Source organism: Peromyscus californicus, unplaced genomic scaffold, assembly GCF_007827085.1.
Source record: "Peromyscus californicus insignis strain IS unplaced genomic scaffold, ASM782708v3 Scaffold_12__1_contigs__length_115047231, whole genome shotgun sequence".
Lineage (NCBI taxonomy): Eukaryota > Metazoa > Chordata > Mammalia > Rodentia > Cricetidae > Peromyscus > Peromyscus californicus.
The window spans coordinates 65,670,133-65,695,919 of record NW_026294413.1 but is presented as its reverse complement, the minus strand read 5'-3'; the positions used below and the strand labels follow the sequence as shown (position 1 = coordinate 65,695,919).

Here is a 25,787-nt window from a genome sequence, read left to right as displayed (position 1 = left end):
TTCACTGAGATCTGTCCAGTGCTTGCCTGCAAGCCTGTGCCTTTTGCTGTGTAACTTTCTGCACTTTTCACTGAGGACTTTGCCTGGGTCTGCATCTCTGGTGCCATCTTTTGTATCAGTTTCTGCCTGTCATTTGAATCTATCCAGTTCCCCAAACGTGTCATGAAGTGTCACTTGTGCACGTGGGCAGGTTAATTCCTCTCCGGGATACCTTTTGCTCACCTCCTCTGCTTGATGAAATAGCACTCTTTAAGGAGGGTCCAATAGAAATATTTCCTCTTATGTAGAGCCTTCCTCACACTCCCAAGGGTAGTTCTGCTTGTTCTGGCTGAATGTCTTGTTTTTTTTTTTTTCTTGGCGCCTCAACAATACAAGTTTATAATTCCATCATCACACAAGCAACAGTACAACCTGTAGGATGGTTCAGTGTGCTTCTTACAGTGGATCCAAAGAGCCTAAACAACCCACGTTTTACTTCCTGGTGTTACCTAGTGCATAGCAGTGGCCCTTGAGGTGGGAGGTGCCTAGGAAATGCTTCTCAGAGTGAAGTGAGTAGCCTTGGGATTGGTTTCTATCTCTTCTACAAGCTGTGCAGGTAGAGATCTTGATGTTTCTCCACCTGTATGGCCAGCATTTGACCTGTATGGCCAGCATCTGACCTGAATGGCCAGCATCTGACCTAAATGGCCAGCATCTGACCTGTGTGGTCAGCATCTGACCTGTGTGGCCAGCATCTGACCTGTGTGGCCAGCATGCACTCAGGAGTCTCGCTGTAGGAGGAAGCTTTCCCTCATTCCCATGCCTCATTGGAATGTGCCTGTGTTGTCCCTGGAGTGTGTAGCCCAAAGGGGATGCAGCTGCGGCTGGAGCAAAGCTAGAGGCACAGCCATGGCCAGGCTCCTTTTCTGCCTCTGCTCCTGAGCAGAAGCAGCCCTTGTTTACCTCTTCTCTAAGAAGAAGAACGTGAGCTTGACACCTGGGCTAAGACTTGCTGTCTAGGTGGACCACCAGAATTCTGGAGTTTGTACTTCCCAGGCCTTCTCTGCCTTGCCTCTGATGCTTTTTTTCCCTCCACAAAATGTTTATGCAGCAAGATCTTTTCTCCTCCACTGGGCAGAGCTGGGAGGGAACCTCCCTGGGCAGCAGGGTTTTCCCTTGTACCTCAGATGGGAGATTTGGAGAGTGAGGGTGAGAGGCCTGCTCCCTGTGGGCCCTCCCATGAATTCCACGAGGTTTTGTGGTTATTCTGACCCCTATGTCCATGGGAATGAAGAGGGACCAAAATAGCTTATTCAGATTGGCAGGAGACTGAAGGAAGGAAAGAAAAGAAACAGGTAATGATGCTGTTAGAAGATCTTTGAAAAGGTGGGTATCATTGTGAAAGATGGTAAATGGGTTTGGGAAACAGGAGTTACTTTTGTTAAACAAATTACCGTGATATGGAGTGATGTACTTTTGTATTTGGGGGTTAATTGCTGTTTTCCTCTCTCTCTCTTTCTGGTTTTAGGCTCACCCTAGGGCTAGATTAAAGGAGACAGACGTGAATGGGTGAAACTTCTTAGAAAAATAGAAAGGATGCTATTATGCTAATTTAGAAACCAGAAAAAAACCAGAAAAACTGTATTGCTAATGTGTCACAATTTAATTAAAAGGGGAATTTAAATAATTCTCATTCTGGGTATGGTTTGGATATTGTACTTAAGTCTCCATTTATGTGTGCCCCTTTCATTCATGTCTTCATAGACATTCAGATCAGCTCGGTGTCTAGCCCTGTGATAAAGTGCACAACCATGAAACGACTCTCAGAACCTGGCCAGACAGACATCTTTGTGAATAGTTTGGTGCAATGTGAGATTTGCTGTAATTGAAGAATGCTCAAATGTCCTGGGAGTCACAGAGGAGTGTTTAAAGAACTACTTTGGAAATGTGTTTTGTAGCATTTAAAGTGGATTTTGAGGGATGGATAGAAGTCTCAACAAAGGGTGGGAAGACAGGTTAGGGCATGTGACACTTGAGAATAGAAAATCCTGTCTGGTTGAAATTTAGAGAGAACATTAGATTTCATGCATGTGCATGCATGTGCCCCCATATGACTAGACAGCTAGGAGTATTGGTTTGCATTTGTCACTTTTATTTATCTCAAAGAGACTAACTCTATGGTTCACATAGTTACTTTTGGTGGTTTAATCTAAATTATCTAGTTATTATCAAGGTGCTTTAAACATTAAGAATAATGGAGTCTATTTAAAAAGAATGCTCTGAAAACAATGGGTCTGCTTCAAGGAGCCTGTAAGTGTCCGATCTTCTCATGTAGAGAAAGGTAGCACTCCCTAAACTACGGATGTAGGAACTTAGAGTGTGGGCGTGCGATGGTGAGCCAGGGGACAGCACCAGACTGAGAAGTGGTGGCATTTCTGGGTTATATCTGGCCTTGCATTTCATTCTCATTGGTCTTTTACTAGATGAGGATTTTGGAGTCAGAGTCTCTCTGTAAGCATTCTGTTTCCCAGAGGCTCAGCCACGCACAGTGTGTGCAGTTGGCATGTGGTGAATGTTCACTGACCCAATTTCTCAGCCTGCTCCAGCCTCAGACACAGAGCCTAGTATGCTGGAGCATCAGGCGGGGATTGCACTCCATGCTGTGGGCCGTGCACGTATAATAGGCAGGTTTTCCATGGCAGCTGTCTCTTTTAAGTACCAAACTAAAATCAAGAGAATATACCTCACTTGCTCTGAGGTCCAGAATTTGTAGGTGCAGTGAGGACTCAGGTCTAGCTTTTGCAGCCTCAGGCCAGCACCTGGAGGCCATTCTTACAGCATCCTGACAAAGGAGCTTGTTGAGACAGGTGTTTGCTAGTGCCTTTGGTTATATTTCCAAGGATACAGTTGGACCTTGGTTACTTAGAATCTGTACAATCTGTAACCAAGGTATGATGGATTTCAATGAACATAAATGTTCTTTTAATTGAATACATTCCAGGTTGGGGGGGGGGCTTGTTGATTCTGAATAGGTGTGGGCCAGATAATTTGTTGCATGATGTTTCATATTGTAGGGTCATTGTAGAGAACCCTGTGGTCACATCTGTCCCAGAACTGAGGAATAGATCAATCTCTTTAAAAGAGAACAACAGCAACACACCACAAAAGGCCATGAAGTATGTTGTTTCATGTGGAGGAACTGTTTCCAGGACACCCACAGATAATGGTATCTTTATTTGCTCAAGTCTCCGTATATAAAATAGCATAATACCTGTCTTGAACCTGTGCACACGCTCCTGTAGACTTTCAGTCATTTTAAGATGGCTTATTGTACTTGATATGGTATACAAAAGTACAACTGTTCATAATAATAAACACAGTGGAAACTTCTATGGAAATAATTTTTATATTGTAGTTAGTGAACAATGACAAGAAAAAAATGTTTGTGTATATTTGGTACAGATACAGGCTTAAAAAATGATCTGTGGTTGCTCGACTACAGATATGAAACTTACATACTGAGGAATGACTGTATCTCAGATCCAAACAGACCCATATTGACTTTTTTTTTTACTATGTATACACATACAATCATGAAACTCGGTATGAATCCCTTATATTTACACTTCTTTGACAGCTGAAATCTAAGATATCTTTGTTAAAATAGACTGTAAGAACAGGAGGGTCCAAACTGGTATGTTTGGTTTAATGTGATGGCTGATATTACTTCAGTGACGTCTTCTCACTGTGACTAAGTCCTTGTCAGCCCTGGTTCAGCCTAGCCTTGCTGTTTTACTTGAGGTTATGGAGATGGGAGATACCTTGGTTTTCCTCCCAGCATTTTCCTATTTGAGTTATTGTGAGACCCCATGATGTTCTCTAGTGTTCACTTGATGCAAACCCATCATGGTGCACCAAGTAGGTCTTTTTCTTTTCTTATTTGTCCTGACATGGGAAACAACATCACTTAGTACTAAAGGTCATTTTGGACCCAAATACAGTCCTCCATCTCTTTTGTCAGGGATTGGTTCCAGGACCCTCCTGGATGCCAGCATCCTTGGATGTTCAGGTCCTTTATATACAATGGCATAGTATTTGAACAGGACCTACATACATTGTAATTTTAAGCCATCTCTAGATGACTTGTGATAAATACTGCAGTGTACATATTATGGAAATAGTTGCTGTGCTACTATTGTTTAAGGAATAATGGCAAGAAAAATGACTGTATGAGGTCAGTACACAGAACATTTTTCCCTGCATGTTTTTGTTCTGTGGTTGATTAAATGAACAGATGCAGGACCCACAGGAGTGGAAGGAGGTCTATCTATGTTCCTGGATGGTTATGAGGTTAGCTCAGGGATGCCGAGTGTTCTCTTTCCTGCCTCTTCATTTTTCACTGAAATGAAGAAGCCCTTCTAGAGATTGTCTCTTGAAATCTTTCCATGCCTACGTGGCTGCAGATATGAAGGGCTGGCCAGAGGAAGGGTCAGGTTATGTTGGACTGTGCTCTCTGCCCTGACGCTTCATATACTGGGGCAACTTTTGAATAAGCAAGTCAGTCTTGTGTCTATACTTGGAATTGTATAGCCTAGCAAATGGCAAGGTGCCACTGAATCTATTGATTTGTTTTTCTGGTGGTTTGTTCCAAATTCCGTTGATGGGAAGTGTTCAGACATGTTCCATTCAGAATCTCCGAAGACTGCAGTTCAGAGGAAGGAAATGAAGAGGTTCATTGGTTGAATGATCAACAAATATCAGGCATACTCTGGGAATGGTTGGCTTTCAGCCGATGTTTTGAGTGATAAAGCGTTATCTCATGGTTTCTAAGTGTGTGGTCAGTTTTCAAAAGATTTAGTAATAATTCTTAGCTGATCAAGGGCACTGCTTTGGAAGATCATCTGAGCTCACAGTATTCTTATTTCAGAGGCCAGGAGTAAGGTTTTAACGGATTGCTGACTTAAGATCACACAAGATAGCAAGCGACAGATCAGGTAAATCAGGAAATCTCATCTCACACATATACATTAGGAGTGTCCATTCATGGGGATGTAGCTCAGTTGGTGGAATAATTGCTAGATATGTACAAGGCCCTAGGTTCAACCCTCAGCACCCCATGAATGGGGTGTGGTAGTACCTGCTTGTTATACAGTACACAGAACGGAGGGGTTCTAAGTCATCTTCGGTGGCTAAGCAGAGTTAAAGGATGGCTCAAAAATATGGCCACTGTTTTTGTGAACCAAAACTATTTTAACTAGAGTTAGCCACATGGTAGAGAAAGGTTGTAGTACTCCTTCCATAGGTAGGACTTGGGAAGAATGTTTTTCTAGTACCTAGTTTTTATTTCATGACTTCCTCTGTTTCTTTTGTAACCAGACTTCTGGCCTTTAGGTGCGAAAAATCATCTTTTGAGCTTGTAGTTTGGGGATTTAGTTTTAGTTAGGGTGACTTTCTTGAGCATGGTAGAGTAGCAACTTGACTGAGGTACACTTATGAGGTACATGTCAAGTTGCTGCTGAGTAGGTGCACCTGACCTGGGGTTTCCCCAAGTGTTGTGAAGGGTTTTCTTCCTGTTCGTGCTGCTGGAGACTGAATGCTGGCTTCACCCATGCTGGGCAAGAGTTCTGCCACCAAGCCACATCCCAGCTGGAGACAGACTTACTCATGAGCTGCTTCTGAAAGGCTGGAGGACAGAGGCTCTGGGTCCAGGGAGCAGGCTAAGGAATGGCTTTTCTACAGGTTCAGGAGCCTTCCAGGAACAGGTTCTCTTTCATATGGGCTTGACTACTGCCTCTACCTACCTTGTATTTCGCTGGCATTTCCTGTTCTGTATTAGTCCCATCCTCAAAGTTCCTCTGCTCCATGCCCTGTCAGATACTAGCTGGGGAAGGCCTGAGAGAGTGGTTTTGGGAAGCTTGTTAAAACCATCACTGCCTAAACCCAAGTTCTGGGAAGTCAAGTCACTCAGTTACTTTAGTGTCCCAAATTACTGCCAATATTTAAAACAAAGTCTTGAATGTAGTTGGTACCTAATTAAATATTAGATGAATGTATTTCCAATGAGATTCCAAATCTCTCTTTTTCTTTTTTGTTTACAGTAGTTTTTATTCATAATTTTTCATACTTGGAAGCAATGAAGATATACTTCAGCAGATAAATGGATAAGTAAGCTTTGGGATGTCCTGAGAATGTTCTGGTACATCTAGATAATGGAATATTATTCAGCAATAAAAATAGATGAGCTTTTAAGCTATGAAAAGAAATGCAGGAAGCTTAGGCACATATTACTGAACATTTTTCTCTCTCTCTTCTCCCTACCTTCCTGCACTTCCTCCCTTCCTTCTGACATTTAATTTCTAAGTAGCTATTTGGAGCTAAAAGAGTTGATACAACATTTGAATGCAAGAGTCTCTTCTGGATAGTTCCTGTTAGAGAACTTTATAGTGAGTATATTTGTAAGTGATATTTGATTGAAAGACGACATTTGATGACAACCCCTAGGAATTAAAAATGAACTGGTTGCTGGGCAGTGGCACATGCCTTTAATCCCAGCACTCACAAGGCAGAGGCAGGCAGATCTCTCTGTGAGTTCGAGGCCAGCCTGGACTGCAGAGCAAGTTCCAGGATGGCCAGGGCTATTACACAGAGAAAAATCTGTCTCAAAAAAACAAAATCCAAACAAACAAAAGGACTGATTTCTGAGTAGTTCCTGTATACATTTGAAAAGCACAGTGGGTCTGTGTTTCATTCCTGCGCTTTACTGGCTGCCTCCTGCTCCCCCCCTCCCCCCCAGTATGGAGTCTTGATGTATATAAGGGAAGTCCAATTAGTGTGTGAGTTGGGGTGGTCAAGCAGGTGACAGCAGGGTTAGGGACCGTAGCAGCACAGGCCTGTGGCCTTCATGTCCTTCTGCTTCCCCCACCCTGCTTTCCTTACAAATCCAGACACTCCTTGTCGCTCTTCATCAGACCAAACTACCCTTCGGTTGGAGCCCGTTTCTTAAATTGCTTTGAACCACAGAACATCGTTCATCGTTCTTGATGCAGTGAGATAGTGTGGTTCAGAGTTAGGGCTCGGTCTGCTGCTCACTTGTGCACTCCGTCAATAAACACGTATTGCCTAAGTATTGCATTCGCAGTCCACACTCATTCACTCACTCCCTCACTCACTCCCATGCTCTCTCTCCCATTCACACGCTTCCCTTTGCTCATACACATTCACACACATTCGGATACACTGTCTCACACTCACTCCTGGCTTTCTTTCAAAACCCAGTAAACATTATTGACTGCCTACCACGGCTGATACATGCATGCCTGCTACTTCAGTGGAATTTGCATAATTGCTAAATTTTGCTTATAACCCCCAAATCTACATTTGTGTCACTTTCATGCCCGTTTGCAGACATACGCAGAAAAGAAGGAAAAGCAGCGAGTCTCCTCCAGCCTCACAGTCCCAGCTGAGGTCAAAGGTCAAGCCCTGCCTTCTTGTCTCAGACCTCTCTTCAGGGCATCTGTTTAGTGTTGTGCATTTTTTATTCTGTGCCTTTTGTTGATGATTTTGCCTCATTAAAATGTCCTTAGCAAGTGCTGAAGGGCTGCCTAGTGCTAATAAAAGCCCCCAAGGGTATGTATGATATGTTCTGTGAAGCCAACTTTCTTGAGGCTTGATTTTGGTGACATTGGCTGTGGGTCAGGTGGTCACGAAGCTACAGTGCTTATTAAGTAAGTGTCTTTAAATAGAAACACACATAAAATGTGCTGGTACATTCACAAAAATGCTGTGGCCGCAAGCTCATGGGAACCTCACCCCCTGTTTCCCCCAGGAGCAGGGGTTCAGTGTTCTGGGAGACGCTAATTCCTGTGAGGAATGAGCGTTGGCCGGATACACAAGTGTGGCCATATTTGCTTTGTCGTGTGGGTGATAGGAGGAACCTACAGGTTTTGCTCAGGCATCAGACGTGTAGACCAAGAGTTACCTGGCCGGTGAGAGGCAGCTGGGAAAAGCACTTGCTGCCAAGCCTTGCGTATTGCATCTGAGCCCTGGAGCCCACGGGGCAGGAGATAACTGATTCCCGTAGGTTGTTCTCTGACCTCTGCATCCATGCCACGGCACATGTATGTCTGTCAGGCCCTGGATCACAAAATAACTAAATAAAACTGTAACAAAAAGAGTCATATTTTTTTTTGGTATAATAAGTGGCCTACTACAGTTAGATGTAAAAACTCTTGCGATTTTGCAGGAGGAAGCTTGGCTGTAGGGGATGTGGTCGAGGAGGTTGAGAGAAAGAGGCAGGTGTTCCTAGCAGAGGCTAAGGGACTTAGCTGTAGTACTTGGAGACAGTGGCTGCCAACTTCGCCCTGAGCTGATGCCAGAGGCTTCCAGGCTGACTTTTGGAGGGTCCTCCCCTGTCAGCATCATAGCTACTTGAAGGATGCTGCCTCTGTGGGATCCTGTGACCCATCTAGGAGATGCCTTCAAGCCTCACAAAAAACTAACTCCACTAGAGTTAAGTGGGAGCCATTGCCCTGGGGCGGCCTCTGAAGTGCTGGGCCTCGTGTGTCCCTGCTGTGCCTCCACGAGGAACCACCTTGAAGTTGTGAGGAAACATCATTTGTCAGCCTGCTGGCCTGGTGAGCCTCAGAGGCACTGTGACAACCAACTGAGAAAAAAAAAAGCCTGCCTTCTTGACAGCCCGTGCAGCAGAGGGCTTTCCCGGGATTGCAGGGTTACGGCGTTAACTGGAAGGGGCACACTCAGAGCTCTCATCTGTCTTGCTTTCTATAAATGCTTAAAATCCAGACGGCCGCGGAGTCCCTCTTAGCCAGTTTTTAAAAAGTTATCCATTGAACTGTGCATCGAAGTGTGTGTGTCCTTTGCAAGGAAGTGCTGGAACCGCAATACAGTATTCAAAGAACTGGCTGGCCAAGGCCATTCCAAGGACGTCGCTCTCCTCGTGGTGCATAATGTGATTGCCTTGGGAGTGCCAGGTGACTGTAGCCTGCCTGGCTGGCCTGTGGCGTTGGCCTTCCTCGTGTCACCCACAGCCACCTGAAGGAAGCTCTGGGTTTCTCCTCTCACTCCCACCTTCCTTGTCTTGCTCTCTTCCTTCCGGTTCCCACTATTCTTTCATTTCCCCCTTACAGTGTTGCAGATACCGTGTCCCAGTTGTGGGAAGTGGGCTTGTATCTTTTTCCTTTCTGTCTTTGGAACTGATTTCTGTTTTCCGTGCTTTATGGGAGATTCTGGTCTTTGCTTTCCTTTATGAGCATCTAGAACGTGGATGCTAAGCATGGAGGAGTAGGAATCTAAGGCTTAGAGTCTTAGTTCTGCTGCTCACCAGCTGTGCAAATATGAGTCCTATTCTGTCATTCATTCATTCATTCATTCATTCACTCCTCCATCCATTCACTCTTTGACAGTTTCATGCATGCATGTAACATATTTGGTCATGTTCATCCCATCATCCTCTCTTGTTCCTCTTCCACTCTCCTGAACCCTTTCTTTTCCCCAACAAGTCTCCTTCTTACACCCATATTTTATGTGACCTCCTGAGTTTAGTAGAGTTAGTTGTATGAGCATGGATGGGGCATTATTTACTGGAGCATGGCCTCTTCCCAGTGGCTGTACCCCTGGAGAAAATGACTCCCCCTGGCCCAGCAACTGTTAACTGCCCATTAACTCTAAATGTTCTTAACCTTCTGAGCTGAGGCCTAGGACAAGGGATGATGATAGTGGCTGTCTAGCAGTTTTGACCACGGGAGGAGACAATGTCTGTGATGTGACCAGCTTAGCACGTGTTCCCTGGTGTTCGCCATGTCCTCAAGAACCCATGTGGCAGTGCTGTGTCTGTGCCCTCTGGTGCTTCTCGCTGCATGGGAGACATGGTGTTTCTCGAAAGTTGAATTCTGAAGTTAAGATTCACGGCTTAGTCAAATTATTCTTTAAATGTCAGCCATAATGCCAATGTTTAAAGATTTTCTAAAGACCCATTTTTAAAGAATAATGTTAGTTTATTAATGTGAAAACACACACATACACACACACACACACACACACACACACACACACACACACACACACACACACACTCCAGAGTTTGACATCTGGTGTCTTCTTCTATTGATTCTCATTTTAGCTTTTTAGACAGGGTCTTTCATTGACCTTGTGCGTCACTGATTTGGCTAGACCCAGCAAGCCTCAGGGATCCTTCTGCTTCTGACTTTCAGTGCTAGAGTTATAGGCATGTGCCATGGCTGACTGTCACGTGATGCTGGGGACTGAACTCAAGTTCTTACATGGCAAGTACATTTACCAACTGAGTCATCTCCCCTGCTCAAGAGTTACTCTCATATGTAGCTATTATTATTTTATCTACTTAAATAAAAGAAATTTCTTTTATTAGGAATTTCATTTACTTTGTAATTTTTTTGCCAGGTTTAAAAAAAAAATTTACATGTTGATGAATTTGCCAGGTTCCCACAGTAACCAGAATAACTACCAGAATAATTTTTTTGGGGGGGGATAAAGTACTTTTTAATTTATGTGAAAACTTTATTTGTTTATTTGCTTGCTTGTTTGTTTTGAGACAGGTTAGCTTCAAACACATGACAGTCTTCCTGCCTCTCAAGTGCTGGAATTATAGGCATGAGCTACCTTTCTCTGTAGATGGACTTTTTTTGGGGCCACCAGCTCACAAAAATTGACACAGAGACTTATTATTAATTATGAAAGCTCGGCCAATAGCTTAGGCTTGTTTCTAGCTAGCTCTTATAACTTAAATTAACCCATATCTTTTAATCTACATTCTTTTACATGGCTCAGTTGCCTTTACTCTGCATTGTCCATGCTGCTTCCTCTGTGTCTCCGCCCTTCTTCCCAGTGTCCTCTGTGCCTGGAAATTCTGCCTAGCTATTGGCCATTCAGCTTTTTAATTAAACCAATCAGAGCGACATGTCTTTACACAGTGTAATCAAATATCTCACAACATTGCTCAGCACAGCACATTTAAGAAAGGCCTCCGTGAATTCCTAATAGTGGGATGAGGATGTTCCTGACTCTTTTGCCTGTTATCAGGACCCCTTTCCTCCCACTGGGTTGCCTTGTCCAACATTAATATGAGAGTTTGTGCCTAGTCTTATTTGTAACTTGTTATGCTGTGTTCGGCTGAAATCCCTGGGAGACCTGCTCTTTTCTGAAGGGAAACAGAGGAGTGGATCTGGGGGAGAGGTGAGGTGTGTGGTGGGGAAATTGGGAGGAGTGGAGGGAGGGGAAACTGTGGTTGGGATATAGTCTATGACAGAAGAATAAATTAAAAAAAAAGAAGAAAAGAAAAGAAAGAAAGCAGTCTGAGAAAGCCACGAGGAGCAAGCCAGTGACCAACGCTCCTTCCTTCATGACCTCTGCATCAGTTCCTCTCTCCAGCTTCCTGTCTCGCTTGAGTTCCTGTCCTGCCGGCCTTTGATGATGAATTGTCATATGGAACTGTAAGGGAATAAATCTTGCCCCCCCCCCCGCCAAAAAGTAAAAGGGTCCCTATTAGATCTGGAAGTAAGTTTAGTTATACTGTAGAAGACAGAGGGGTCCCATGAGAATCAGACACAGTTCTGCAAGTGTGGAGATGAGGACAGTCATTTATATACTACAAAACAAGGCTAGGTGCAAGGATTTGGTTCCAAAGTAATCTGGACTGACCTGAGCACTATGGAAACCAGGAGTTGGGGATTCAAGGAACAGAGAGAATGCCAGGGACAGGCTCCCTTCCCTCCCAGTCTGAGGAGGATTCTTTGTGGGTATGGGTGGGATGGGGGTGCCAGAGGTGCCCAGTCTCTGGTTAGAGGAGCTGGAAAATCCAAGAGTCCTGTGGGGATAGTGCAGAACGACATGGGGTCCTTGGTATCATCAGATCTCCTTGGTGCTGTCTTTTCTATGTCTTGTGCACACATCCCACATTTACAGATTGCTAACTTTTTACTCTCTTGTGGGTTTACGTTCTTTTAGGCAGTTCATGTTACAGGGAGGTTCACTGGTCCTTACGGGAGCCATGTTCCTTGAGGTGCTTATCCTCCAAGGAGCTTCCCAGGGAGAAATCTGGGATGTTCCTTGTGACAAAGTGGCTGCTTCCTTCTCTGCCCTTGACTCATCTCTGAAGTAGCAGCCCCATTCTCCAGGCTACTTTCAGCCAGCACTTCTGGGCTGCAGCCCCTCCCCCTCCAGTGGACACCTGAAACAGCACATTTCATTTGGTTTGTCTATTTTTCCAGCCCCTTGGACATTTCTCTTCATTTCCTATTCATTACGTCCTTTCAGAGTTATTGTAAAAGCATTCTGATGGTCCTAAGGCTCAATCATTAGAGTCTTAGACTCAGAGGGATCTTTCAGGTCTGGGGTGTAGAGTTTGCACCTATAATTCTGGGAGGTACTGGCTTCCATCTCCCACCCCCACCCCCACCCCGCCAGACTGGGCCTTAGAACTCTCTCTGTACAATGCCCTCCTTCTACAGAGAAATAAATGGAAGCCTCATTGGTCATGATGGCATGTTTCTGGAAGGTGCACGCCTCTACTGGGGGAAATTCTGTGTATTTTTTAGATCTTCAGAATTTATCTTTGGGCTTACGTTGTCATTAAATCTGCTGATCTTTCAAGCCCTTTCCTTTTATTTCTGCAAACTGTGTGCTGAGTTTAAACGGCTTTGTTTATCTTGGAAAGCCTCTTCATTTTTCATTTTTTGAGTCCACCCCCCAGCAAACTACCTGATGGTTATCACAGAAACCACGTGGTTGTTGGGCTCCTCTGTCTCGGTTGGGTGTCCTCCTTGCATCTTTCTTTCACTGACCTCACAGCCTCTTAGCCTGGTTTCTCTTCATTGTCCATCACCCTGGCCCTTCCAGGGCACCTGTGCTCAGTTCTCACCAAAGAACATTTCATTGATGTGTTTATAGCTTTTATGTAGCTTTTGTGTGTGTTTTAAGTGGTCATTGAATGATGTCATTGCTCATACCAGGTGTAGTCTCCAGTGAAAAATGTGTCCTCCTATGATTTGTTTTTCAACTTAGTGTTCTAAGATCTTAAAAAGAACGTTATCAACTTTCTTTCTCTAGGTGTGTTTATAGAAGAATTAGAATCACATCCGCTGGGCCTTAGCACAAGTCTAAATGCTCCTGAGAGCAAAAGCTAGGCTTTCTAAATGCATATTCTTTTCTGCACGGAGCAAGGCTTTCTCTGTGCGAATGCCTCTTTGAGAATGTGCAGGAAGTTTATGAGCTGTGTGATTTGCTAAACAAAGATTCATTTTTATAAGCAGCTTCTAAGGAAGGCCCCTGAACCATCTCACTCGTCCTATTTGGCAGAGCAGATCTGTCCTTGGCAGCTTATTTATTGCCACATGGTGAGCGAGCCCGACACATGGAAGATGTGTGTGTGTGTGTGTGTGTGTGTGTGTGTGTGTGTGTGTGTGTGTTTGTGTGCGTATGTGCGTTCAGTGTCTCTGTATACATGTGTGCTTGTATCCAGATTCAGACTAGGTCCTTGATTGCTTCCTAAATACTAAAGTAACTTGATTCTGAGGAGAAGGTATTTTTTTTGTTTTTTTAAAAATTACATTTTAAAAATTATTTTTAGAAAATTTCATAAAATATATTTTGTTTGTTTTCTTTCCTCTCCCCCAATCTTTCTAGATTCTACAGACCTCCTTACCTCTTTCTTTCTCTCTCAACTCCTCCCAGAAAAAAAAAAAAACAACAGAAAGCAAAGCAAAACAAACCCCACAAGACAAAATACACCAAACCATAGCAAAAAAAAAAAAAGAAAGAAAAAAAAAAGAAAAAGAAATAAGTGCACAAAAATCATGGAGTCTGTTTTGTGTTGAAAAACCACTCATGGCCATGGGACCTGCCCTGGAGTGTGTTGAGATACCCAGTGTCCCTCCATTGGTGAAACTGATTGTCCCTCTCCCAGCAGGTACCAGTTACAAATAGCTTCTTGGTCAGGGATGGGACTTTGATTTTCTGGAAAGTTTTAAACTGGAAAATGCAAGTTTTGGTTTCCTTTCTTTCATGTTTTTTTAGCTATGGGAAGAATGCAAAGATTATAGTAATTCTTAATTTTCTATGTATCTTATAAAATTAAAAATACATGAAAACACTTAAAAGTTTTATTTAAATTTATTACTTAATTAAGCATCAATTAATTAAAACCTTTTTCTGAGATGGGAATCTCATTGTGTTGTCCGGGCTGATCTAGAACTCTTAGACATAAGCCATGCTTTAACTCAGTTGTTTTCCAAGTGGCTGTCATTGTAGGTATAGACCACAGTGCCTGGCTTGAATTTATGTTTTAATCAACACATAAGAACATAAAATTTGTACATATTTAGGGAGTACCATGAATATATTGTGTGCTATCTATTTTATTATTTTTGTGTGTGTAACTGAAGTTAAGCCCAGGGCTTTGTACATGCTAAGTAAGCACTCTCCCACTGTGTTTTCTATCTAGACTGTTGTGCAATGTTTAAGTCAGGTAAAACAAACATGTAGCTCAAGCGTGTATCATTTCTGATGGTAAAGCATCAAGATCCTTGCTTCTTGCTTTTTGAAATCAACAATGTATTCTGACTATCTAATCACTTGACTGTACAGAGCCTTCCTCCTACCTATCTGTGACTTACACTCATTGGTCAACAATCTCCCCATTCTTCCCCCTTCTCATGCATTTCTGATATATTTTGATAAGGCAAAAGGCTATTTGTGTTGACTTGCATGCAACCAACTCCATTGTTCCCATAATTCCAGAGGTAATAGAGATGGTCAGGAATATGGAATCCAGGCAGGTCCATCCAGAATGGTGGGGATTTAAAGAGGTTTTGAGAAACAGGACTTAAGGTGAGGCGTGTTGTGGGCACAGGGTTGGACCTGAGTTGGAGCATCTAACAACATAAGAGGAGGTGCTCTCCCACTCCTCTTTCTGTGTGTTGCTTTCTGTCTAGTTGGGGACTTCTCCCCGGAGAGGACAGTTAAAAGACCTGGCTTCTTATTAATGGTCCTTTTGTCATTATATTTAATCACCCTGGTCCTTGCAACAGCTCCCATTAAGGCTTTACTGCTGTATTATTAATGAGAAAGAGTCATTGTGGTTAAGGGAGGTTTAAATACCTCGACTGTAACAAACAGTAGATATGAGAATGAATGACTGCAGCAAAGTCATTAACTCCGGAAACGTTCAGGAGCTTTGCAATTAAGTCATTGTCATGCATTTCCCTGCTCTGGTGGTTTATATTGTAGTAGCCAGCTGTTTAAGGGACCATCGAGTTGAGTAAATGCAGTCATTTACATAGCGTGGTTAAAGCTATGCCATACATTCATGTGGAAATCATCTTTTAAAATAGCACACCGCAAGGCTGTATGTTTGCAACAAGAGCTGTTATTCTGTTTCAAACGTTGTAACCTCTCTCTCTCTCTCTCTCTCTCTCTCTCTCTCTCTCAAGCAGCATAGATTCAAATTGAGCACAGTAATGCCTGTGTGGATCACCTAGTTCCGTGCTGTCTAATTTTTTAAATTGGTGTCTAGATAAGTCTGTGTCTGAGAGGGGGCTTGGGCATTCTCTGTGCTACACTATACTTTTCACTATATTATCTCATACTTTGCTTTAAACAGCAATGGTAAAAGTTTTGAAGTTTTAATTTTAGTTTTTCCCATTGCTCAGAATTTGATGACATAAAATGAAAAGAGGTTTCCATAGCTGCTAACATTCACCAGATTTTGTTCCAAAGCATGGACTTTAGTAGACTTTTGAATTAAATCCACATTCTCCACCCAAGTCTAGTGATAAAATCCAATAGTTCAAAGATAGGTATGCCATAAACAGCTATAGTTAAATAATCTAAAAAAAATTTAAAACATGGAAATACAATAAAACAAGAATTGATCACTTTATAGTGGAATACTCTATAAACTGTCTGCATTGGAAACATGTGGTGAGTTTTAAAACATCTGCGTTCTATAATTCTAAAAAGTGTGTAGTTTATTTGAAGGCCCACGCTCCCCTTCTGCACACAAGTAAAAAGACAGGTTAATACATTTTTTTTCCTAGTGTTCCAATTTGCATTTGTTTATCTATTTTTAATTAAAGATAATTTTGGAATAGAAACACATAACTTAAAATATTTACCTCAGCTAAGTATTCATCACTTAGAACTGAAGTGGGCTCATAAAGAAATGGACTATAAATCTTGCTAGTCTGTCTAAAACAAAGATCGCACATTGACATAATCCCTAGTGGGAGGGAGAAGTCATTTGTGATATGTACCTGGCATAGGAAAGTACCGGAGTCTTTTATTTTCAATAAAAATCTTAATTTTGATGGAAAGCTGCTCGTCAGAGCGGTATAGTAAGTGTGACTACGGAAGTCGTGGTGTACTGTTGGTTTTACAGTCCAGGGTCAGCATAACCTCTGTCACTTACCTGAAGTTACAGAGTCCTCTGCTGTATGACACCACTGATCTGACCACCAGGACATGTCTGAGGGTTAGACTGTATTAAAGTTGAACAAACTCCATGTTTTCTGGGTTGCCCAGAAAGTCTATGTGCATATAAACAATGCTGGACAGCCTGTGAGGGAGAGAGCCCCGCCATCTTGAGCTGTGCAGACGGTAGTTCTACTCCTTAGCTTTTCTTCTATGTTTAAGGACTTTTTCATAGCTTGAAAAACGTGCAGTGAGACTCTTCTGGCCATGCAGAAATTTGTTCATGCGCTCTCTTTTCTTCTCTCCCTCTTTCTCCTGAAAAACTAATGGTGTGTGTTTAAAGTTACACACGGCGGTGGGGCCAAGAGGAAGCACGTGCAACTCTGCCTGCTGCCACTAGCTCCTTCGTCAGGTGACCACCCTAGTGGTTGGTGGCCCTTTGGGAGATGGCAGCCCATGTCCCACAGGTGAACAAAGCTTCAGGGCTGTCAGTCAGAAGCAGAGTCAGGTCCTGAGGGGGCAGTGGCTGAGTAGGGCTTCTGGAAATGTCCTGTGCCCCTGCCTTCATCGCTGTGATGATGAGAGGCCATGGTCCTGAAGGGGTATATCACCTCACCTTTGGGCTTCCTGCCCCCACATATTTAACTGGAAAATGACACAAGCTGCGTTCCATTTGCTCCATTTCTGAGAGGTTCTGGTGAGAGGTCCCTCATAGCATCAGGGATGCTGTTGGTCTCAAGGGTCCTTACTACAGATGGAGCATCGGTAATAAGTGTTGGAAATTCTTGAGGGCCAAAAGTTTTTAGAGTATTTGTAGAGATGTGACCAGTTGAGCTCCCCTCCCCCCCCAGCCCTCTTTTGGTTTCTTCTTCTCTCTCTTTTTTTTTTTTTGTCGTCAAGACAGGGTTTCTCTGTGTAGCCCAGCTGTCCTGGAACTCAACCTGTAGACCAGGCTGGCCTTGAACTCACAGAGATCTGCCTGCATCTGCCTCCTTCCATGCTGGGATTAAAGGCTCATGTCACCATACCTAGCCAGCTGAGCATTCCTAATGAAAAAGTATGAACCACTCTGAAATATGAAACTTCATGAGGGCCAACACCATGTCCCCCAAATTCAGACACTAGAAGCTTTTTAGATTTTTTTAGATTTTTTAGATTTTCAGTTAGGGCTGCCTGTCTTGACCTAACCTTTTAAAGATAAGGCTGTTGAGACTTGGGGAAGGACCTAAATGGCTACCAGTGTTTCCTTAGTGAGTGAGGGGTGAAGCCGAGGTGTGAGGCAAGCCTTCTCCCAGGGTGTGAACCGCTCTCAGTAGCTGACCCCTCTCTGCTGTAAGAAAGGAAGGCCTCCCTGCAGCCTGTGCGCCCAAGGGCAAAGGAGCAGGAACTGCTCCAGAATCCTGGCTCCCAACAAGGAGAAATCATCCTGTACTTTTAACATAAAGATTTATTTTTGCAATATTTGTCTGATGATATAATTTCCAGTGGAGAGAAAGAACCCTTCATCTGAATCCATACTTGCTCGTGAGGACACTGTCCCACAGATGGTGAGGCCTGAAATATTGACTGATGGCTGGACCACACCCTTTTGTTTGTCTCAAGGACTTTCATAGAGATGAGAGGGGGATCATCAGGCTCAGGCCGTCTCCTCAGTGCAGGAGAGGGACTGCATTTTTCCAGAAGCCCCTTCTAGATTCACTGGCAGAGAGAGTGGAGGATTGCCTTTTGCTGTGCACCCCCACCCCGGATTCCTCAGCTTCACTAGTGGGAGAGTCCAGCTACAGGTGGTACTATGGTGGCGGATGGTGGCTCACGTCCCGCGTCCATTTTGTCCCTCTGAATCCTGTGTGAGTGGGCTGACCTTTTCCTTCTTTCAACTTACACAGGACATGTTTGTCTGATGAGGTGATCCTTGGTTAAAAACCTCAGGACTGGGTGGGGCGCAGTGGGAGAACCCTTGTCTAGTGTGTGCAAGGCCCGGCACTTGATCTCCAACGTCATGAAACCCATTAACCAAACCAAAACAACATCAAAAACCTTGCTCATGCTTTTTTGGCCACTTGGAAGAGTACTATGAAGAAGCCGGTAGAAGCTATTCGATGATGTTTCAGGCCTTTGGGTTAAGAAAGAGACAAGGGGCCAGTAAGATGGGCTCAGTGGGGAAAGGCACTTGCTCCCAAGGCTGACTGCCTGAGTTAGTCTCCTGGACCTACAGGGTGAGTGAGAATGCAAATTGTTTTCTGACCTCCACACATGGGCCATGACGTGAGCCCCGCCCCCTAAAGAAATGTAAATAAAAAAAATTGGTTGATTTTGTAAAATTCTGTCCTTTTCTCTTCAGCCCTCTTGACTTTTTGACAATGGGAGAAGGTGAATCTATCCAGCTGGCTTTTCCTAAACTTAGTGTATTAAGTCATATGCTTAATATATGACTATCAAAGGGCATCGGAGTTTTGGTGATAATATGGAGAGTATATTGTGTGCCCTCGGTTCTGAATGACAGGAACAGAAGTATATGCCCTTGCCGGGCGGTGGTAGCGCACGCCTTTAATCCCAGCACTCGGGAGGCAGAGTCAGGTGGATCTCTGTGAGTTCGAGGCCAGCCTGGTCTCCAAAGCGAGTTCCAGGAAAGGCGCAAAGCTACACAGAGAGACCCTGTCTTGAAAAACCAAAAAAAAAAAAAAAAGAAGTATATGCCCTTATTGTTTCTGATGACGGTTGTCCCTCCGTATCTGTAAGGGATTAGCTGTAGGACCCCCTTGATATACCCAGATCTGCCCATGCTCTTCTCGTTTGTGAAATGCCATAGTACTGCCTAGCAGCTACACATGCTTCCTGCACATCATCTCTGCATAACTCAGAATCCTGAAATCAGTGTCCACACTCTAGAAACACCTGTTGCAACATGTTTTGGAAACAGTGACAAGAATGACAGTGCATGTTTGGTCCTCATGCAACCGACGCTCCAAATAGCTTCAGTCCGTCACTGGTTAGATCTGTGGCTGCGGAGTCTATGCGCCTGGCTGACTTCTTTTCTCACTTATCCAAGGTGTCAAGTGGGTAAGAGCAAAGCAATTATTTTTTAAAAGTCACTTTTCCCTATTTTTAATGATGGAAACAAAAATACACCTAAAACTTAGGCTTCTAGAAGAGCCGATTGTTCCCGCCCATCTTGTGTCATGTCTCAGAGTTGACCCTGGCCTCCCATCTGGTCTTGAGTTTCAGAGCTGGTCTCTGAAGACATCCTTATGATAAGAATTTTGTCCAAGGAGATATTCACGCGGTACTTTGGGGGAGGTATGAGGTGATTGTGGTTATACACTTGGATGAAAGGCTTGATCTTTAGCCTATTGGTGATTTCCTTCTTGCCTATGTACCTGTGAATTTGATGAGGGTAGCCGTTAGTTCCAGTTATGGTTATAGGGAGAGTCCAAGGTGCTGTCACCTGTGTTCTTCATGAGGATAGTGTTGCCTCTGGGGTAGCATCCAGCCAGGACCAGCACCAGCACCACTTCTGGTTTCATGAACTTTCCTATTTGGACAGCAACCAGCAGGTGCCCAGCAGAAAGGATGTAAGAGCACTCTTAATTTTAAAACAACTAACTAGAAAGGTATTGATTTTAAAGGTTCCAGTTGTGTGGTGATAGGAGCCAGAGGTGGGAAGTCCCTTTTCCTCCCTCCCCTAGGAACAGCCTCAGCACACACACTTCAGCCCAGAGTGTGGTCATGATGTAGGTAGGATGTGATGGATGTATCATTTCTGATCATGGCTGACATGACGATCTCCACACTGTAAGGTCATGGAGCTCAGGGAGAGAGGAAGGGGAAGACTTTTAAGAAGGCAGAGAGATTTTCTTGCAGTGGGAGTGGAAAGCGGAGACTAGCTCTCATCTTGGCCTCGTTGCGCCCGATGTGTTTTTACTCTGCTGTGTTTGGAAATATTCTGCCAATCGAGAAAGAAAGCATTATGCCTATCCCTCCTGACACCCCCACCCCCAACTTCTGCAGATGCAACCACCGTGGACTGAAAACACTCCACATGTTTCTGTTGTCTTTATTCCCTGAACCAGGGCTTTAAACTGTCCCCACTCATGAATGCTTTGTGCTCCCGAGTGTATAGGTATATAAAATAGGCACACAAACACTTGCTAATAATAAATCACAAAGAAATTTTGAAACACATCTTTGGCCTATATGTGAAGATGAAATCAACTTGTGTGTTAGTGAAGTGGATGTGCTTGTTTGTGTTTACACGAAGAATTAAATTTTGGCCGAATATTTGTGCAGACACAGAGGACTTTCAGTGCTTTTCAGAGCTGACCAAGATTTTGGTTTTCTAATCGTCTACGCTGAGAATGCTGCTTTGCATAAATACATAGTACAAAATGTCAGAAGTATGTTTAGAGCATTTCACAAATTGTTGGAAATTCTATTCTAATCTCAAGCCAAAATTTTTAATAAGACTTAAGTCATCGACTCAGGTTTTATGAAACTCACACAATTTTTAAAATCAAACGTTCTAATAGAATACAATCCAAAGATGTTCTAATTTGAAGAACTTACTTAACACATTGAGGTGGAAAATATGAACAGTCTTTGTTTCTCATGATTAAATGGTGTTGTTTTTACAAGAGCAGAAAAGTTTTTATGTATGGTGAAAACATTACAATTCATCGTACTTAACAGCCTCAAGGCTGAGCCAAGGTACTTCAGGCCATGCTGGTTGGCCCTGTGTGGCCCACAGCACGAGCAGTACAGAGCATGCATGATGTGTTGTTCAGAACAAGGCTGCAGTGAAGTCCCATGATGCGGCGTGGGAGAGCGCTGGCAGAAGCGAGCAGATTTATTTTGAACTTGAGTTTCCATTAGTTTTGGTTGTTACACATTTCGAGATCTTGTCTGATTGCCAGTTCTTTTTGTGACCCCCATGTTCAGTCCCACAATCCCAAGGGGGCCACACCCTGAAGTTTAAGAAGCTGTGTCTTCAAAGACACCATGCAACTACTTACACGGCATTTCCTCTCTATTAGGTATCTGTAGTTATCTAGAGATAGTGTCGAGTCAGCGAGGATGTGGTAGCGTCTAGGCGAGCACACCATTTTTATGGGAAGGGACTTGAACAGCCACAGATTTTTGTGAGACATCTTGAAGCCAATCCTTTGTGTATATCAAGGTACAGTGGATATCTTAAAATGTGGACTGAGAATGGTCTGCCTTAGAATTCTCGCAGGAAGTCAGGCAGCGGTGGCACACACCTTTAATTCCAGCATTCGTGAGGCAGAGCCAGGTGGATCTCTGTGAGTTCCAGGCCAGTCTGGACTACAGAAAAAGATCCAGGACAGGCACCAAAGCTACACAGAGAAACTCTGTCTCAAACAAACACACACACACACAAACAAACAAACAAAGAATTCTCCCAGGAATTTGTTCGTTTGTTCATTTTTGAGACAGGGTTTCTCTGTGTCACCCTGGCTGTTCTGGAACTCACTCTGTAGACCAGGCTGGACTTGAACTCAGAGATTCACTTGCTTCTGCATACGCCACCACCGCCTGGCTCTCCCAGGGATTTTAAAAACAGCCGTTTTGTAGATTTTGAGATCAGAATTTTAAGGGGTAGAGGCTTCCATAACCCACAGGTTGAAGACGGGCCTCAGGCAAATGTACTGCCCACTCGAGCTGGAGTGTGAGGGAAGGCTTTGGAGAATAATCCATGCAACAGGATGCTCCAAGAGGCCGCTCACTGTTACCACTGCAGACATCAGTGTTATAACAAGTACTTTATAAAAATGTGTTGACAGTGAGGTGGTTTTCAGAGTCTCCACTTGGGCAAATCCCTCCCAGGGAGGTTGCTGGCCAAGTGCTGTGGTGAACCTGAGAGTGGCCAGTGGGCCAGTTGTCCTTTGAATATAGTGATTGACGTGTGCAAGAGACCCACCAGCCCGTGTCTAGGCCTTGTCAGCAGACTGAATGTTTTCATGGTCATCAAGGTGCTGCCTCTTTCTTGACTTTGTTCTTGACATTTCTACATCGAATTTTGAAAAACTAATGTGAATATTGTCTAAAAAATTCAGTATTATGATTTTCTTCCATTCCCCAAAACGTTTAGAATTTTTTGTGCTTTAGCCATTTTGAATAAGAAATTCAAATGTCATTAACTTGATAGAGTTAAACAGTTTTTGAAAAAAATGCATGAAGTATTTAAAAAATGGATTTTTCATTTTTGGTGGTGGATAAGCACGTAAAATTTACTTGATAGTGAAAGTGCAAAATCCAATGTGAAGCCTCCCAGCTCCCGTTCTGACAGGGAGCCTTCCTGTCTAGACAGTCACTGAATTGTGCAGTTTTTGAGTTGTTCATTACCATGTGTGATTCTTTTTCTTATTTGCAACTTTTTTTAAATAATAAAGTTTAAAATAAAAAAAATGATTTTCTTATTAGGCTTGTATGGTTCACGCATCCTTGACTTGGAAGTTTGAACCCTGAAATGTCCCCACATTTAAACATTTTTTTTCAACACTAACAGGATGTCACAAGTGGAAAATTCCATATTGTGAGAATTTTAATGAAAACATATGATGTAAGATTACCTTCAGGCTATGCATAGAAGGTGTATTTGAAACATAAGTGAATTTTGTGTTTAGATATGGGTCCCATATTCTAGATATCTCATTATGCATATGCAAATATTTCAAAATTAAAAAAAAGTTTTAAAGTATTCTAATCTAAAGCTTTTAGGACAAAGGGGACTCAATATGTGTGTAATTGCTTTTTAATGAGGCAGCTATATTTTGCAATGTATTTATTTCCTCTCTCTTTTTTTTTTGACAGGAAAAATTAACACAAGAGTGTGTATTCAGAGAACAGTTTGAAGAGAATTGGTACAACACCTACTCGTCCAACCTGTATAAACACGTGGACACCGGACGGAGATACTATGTTGCATTAAATAAGGATGGGACTCCAAGAGAAGGGACCAGGACTAAACGGCACCAGAAATTTACACATTTTTTACCTAGACCAGTGGACCCTGACAAAGTACCTGAACTATATAAGGATATTCTAAGCCAAAGTTGACAAAGACAGTGTCTTCACTTGAGCCCTTAAAACATAACCACTATCAATGCTTTCATGCGGTGGGTTCTTAACGATTAGCAGGGCCATCACCTCAGCTCCACTGCTGCCTAACTTTGTCGCATGCATATGTATGATGGAAGCTTGGATGGGGACTTGCTGATTTGCTCTGCACTTACTGGCTGGTCCTCCTGGAGGGCTGCCTGGGGCCACTTGCTTGATTTATTGTGACAGCGGGGGAGAGAGGCTGTGTGAGAGGGTGCGAGTGCATGAGTGGGTGAGTGGAGGGGGAGAGCGGCGCGCCAAGAGGACAACGGCCTGATGCATGCTGGGAAATAGACACGCTTTTACATTTTTGATCAGTTGAACTTCATCCTATATCAGCACAGCTGCCATACTTCAACTCATCAGGATTTTTGGCTGGTGGCCTGCTCAAGGGAACACTGCCTTTCCACAGCCGTGGAGGGTGCAGTCTCACTTAAAAGACGGTCAGTTCATTCTCACTGGTATCATAGCCCAGTGAACTTAAAGCAAAGACCTCTTAGTTTAAAAGGAAAAAAATAAAAATAAAAAAAAAGAAAGAAGAAAAAAGAAAAAAAAGAAAAAAAGAAAAAAGGTTAAATTTATTTATAGAAATTCCAAAGGCAACATTTTATTTATTTTATATATTTATTTATTATATAGAGTTTATTTTTAATGAAATATGTACAGGCCAGATAGGCATTTTGGAAGCTTTAGGCTCTGTAGGCATTTAATGGCAGCGTCTGCTATGAACCTGTGGTAACTTCATGCAAGTAGGTATACAAGAGATTCTAATGGCCCTAATGTACTAAAGGCGACAATCTATTTTGTGCCCATATTATTGTAAACTTCTGCACATCGCTCATGACACTGAGTATTCACTCTTCAGACTGCTTGTTTCATAGCTTACCCCAGAGGATTAAAGATAAACTGGGTCTCAACCCTTCATTCCGTGTCTGTAATTTTCCTCTCTCGTAACTTAGTGTAACTGGGTGGCTGGAACGTATGAGGGTTGGTGTATGTCTTACTTGTTTTAATCTATTGCAGAGTGTACCAAAGCTAAGCAATAACTATGCCTTTTAATTTCAGACCACTTCCATGACAACAAGACTAACATCAAACATGGTACTGATTTAAAATTACCAAGGGAGAGGAAAAAACATTTATGTAGTACAGATTTTCTTCTTCTTCTTCTTCTTCTTCTTCTTCTTCTTCTTCTTCTTCTTCTTCTTCTTCTTCTTCTTCTTCTTCTTCTTCTTTCCCTCCTCTTCCTCCTCCTCCTCCTCCTTCTTTTCCTCCTCCTCCCCTCTCCTCCTCTTCCTCCTCTTCTTCCTCTCTTTTTGAGGCAAAAATCAGATGAACAGAATCATTCTTGTAAACTTTTTATTTGTGTCTTGGCTATCGAATATGGAATTATACAAGGACCCTAGGGCTCATTACAACATCTTTTATGGAGATTGCGTTTGGTGTGAACTGTCATAATTACATGGGGCTAGTACCCTTCAAGTAAAACTTGCAACATGAAACCAATAAATCTTTATCAGTAATGACATTAGAGGGGTACTGTACTCATTGCCTGAGCTTTCTTTTCTGAATCCGTCTTCAAGAGTGCTCAGAGAGGAGGTAACTGTCTAGAACACTGTTTACAAAATCTTTTATAACATTCTATACTGAAAAGCTTAAGAATACACATTTATTTGAGAGCAAAAATTCTAGAACTTGCTGTTGGGCAAGGGAGACCACTTCTCACTATATACTAAGGTGAAATGAGCCAAATTCTTAAAGCAATATTTAAGAAAAAGGAATGTATAACACATTCTCACTTTCTAGCCAGTTAACATTGGGGAATTGAAAGTGACAGTTAAAGAATGTGTTCGAATTTACGCAGCTAATTTTAAGATGCAATATTCTGGCTTTGTTTTGCTTGGATGCGCATTCTTGATGGGAAATGAAAGCATGTCACTGGCAAGCTAAAGCTGTTGTGAACGTGAAGTGCCTGACTTCCTGTCGTGAGCAAATCCACACAGCCCTCTATGGTCCAAGCTGGAACGCGTGGTGATGTACCCTGCTGATGAACACTAGGGAGGAGCTGAAGGCTCATATTTGGAATTGAAAGATGTCTTAGAGAGAGGAACCAGAAGCTCTGTGAAATAGTTGATAGGATAAAGATCGGAATGTCCTCCTTATGTACGGTCTTTGGATCCTTCCCTTCTACTTTCTAAACAGGCGCTGTGTTGAATTTTGAGCAGTGTTCC

The 25,787-nt window shown here is 43.0% G+C and overlaps 1 protein-coding gene across 1 annotated transcript in view; it reads left to right on the top strand.

Moving 5' to 3' along the window:
• Nucleotides 1-25,084, top strand: part of Fgf9 (fibroblast growth factor 9) — a 40,472-nt gene extending 15,388 nt beyond the window's left edge. Inside the window, exon 3 of the mRNA XM_052733083.1 lies at nt 23,269-25,084. Within this exon, the coding sequence (XP_052589043.1) occupies nt 23,269-23,514 (246 nt within the window). The 3' untranslated portion in view covers nt 23,515-25,084. The remainder of the gene's footprint in view (nt 1-23,268) is intronic.
• The last annotated feature ends 703 nt before the right edge of the window (nt 25,085-25,787 follow it).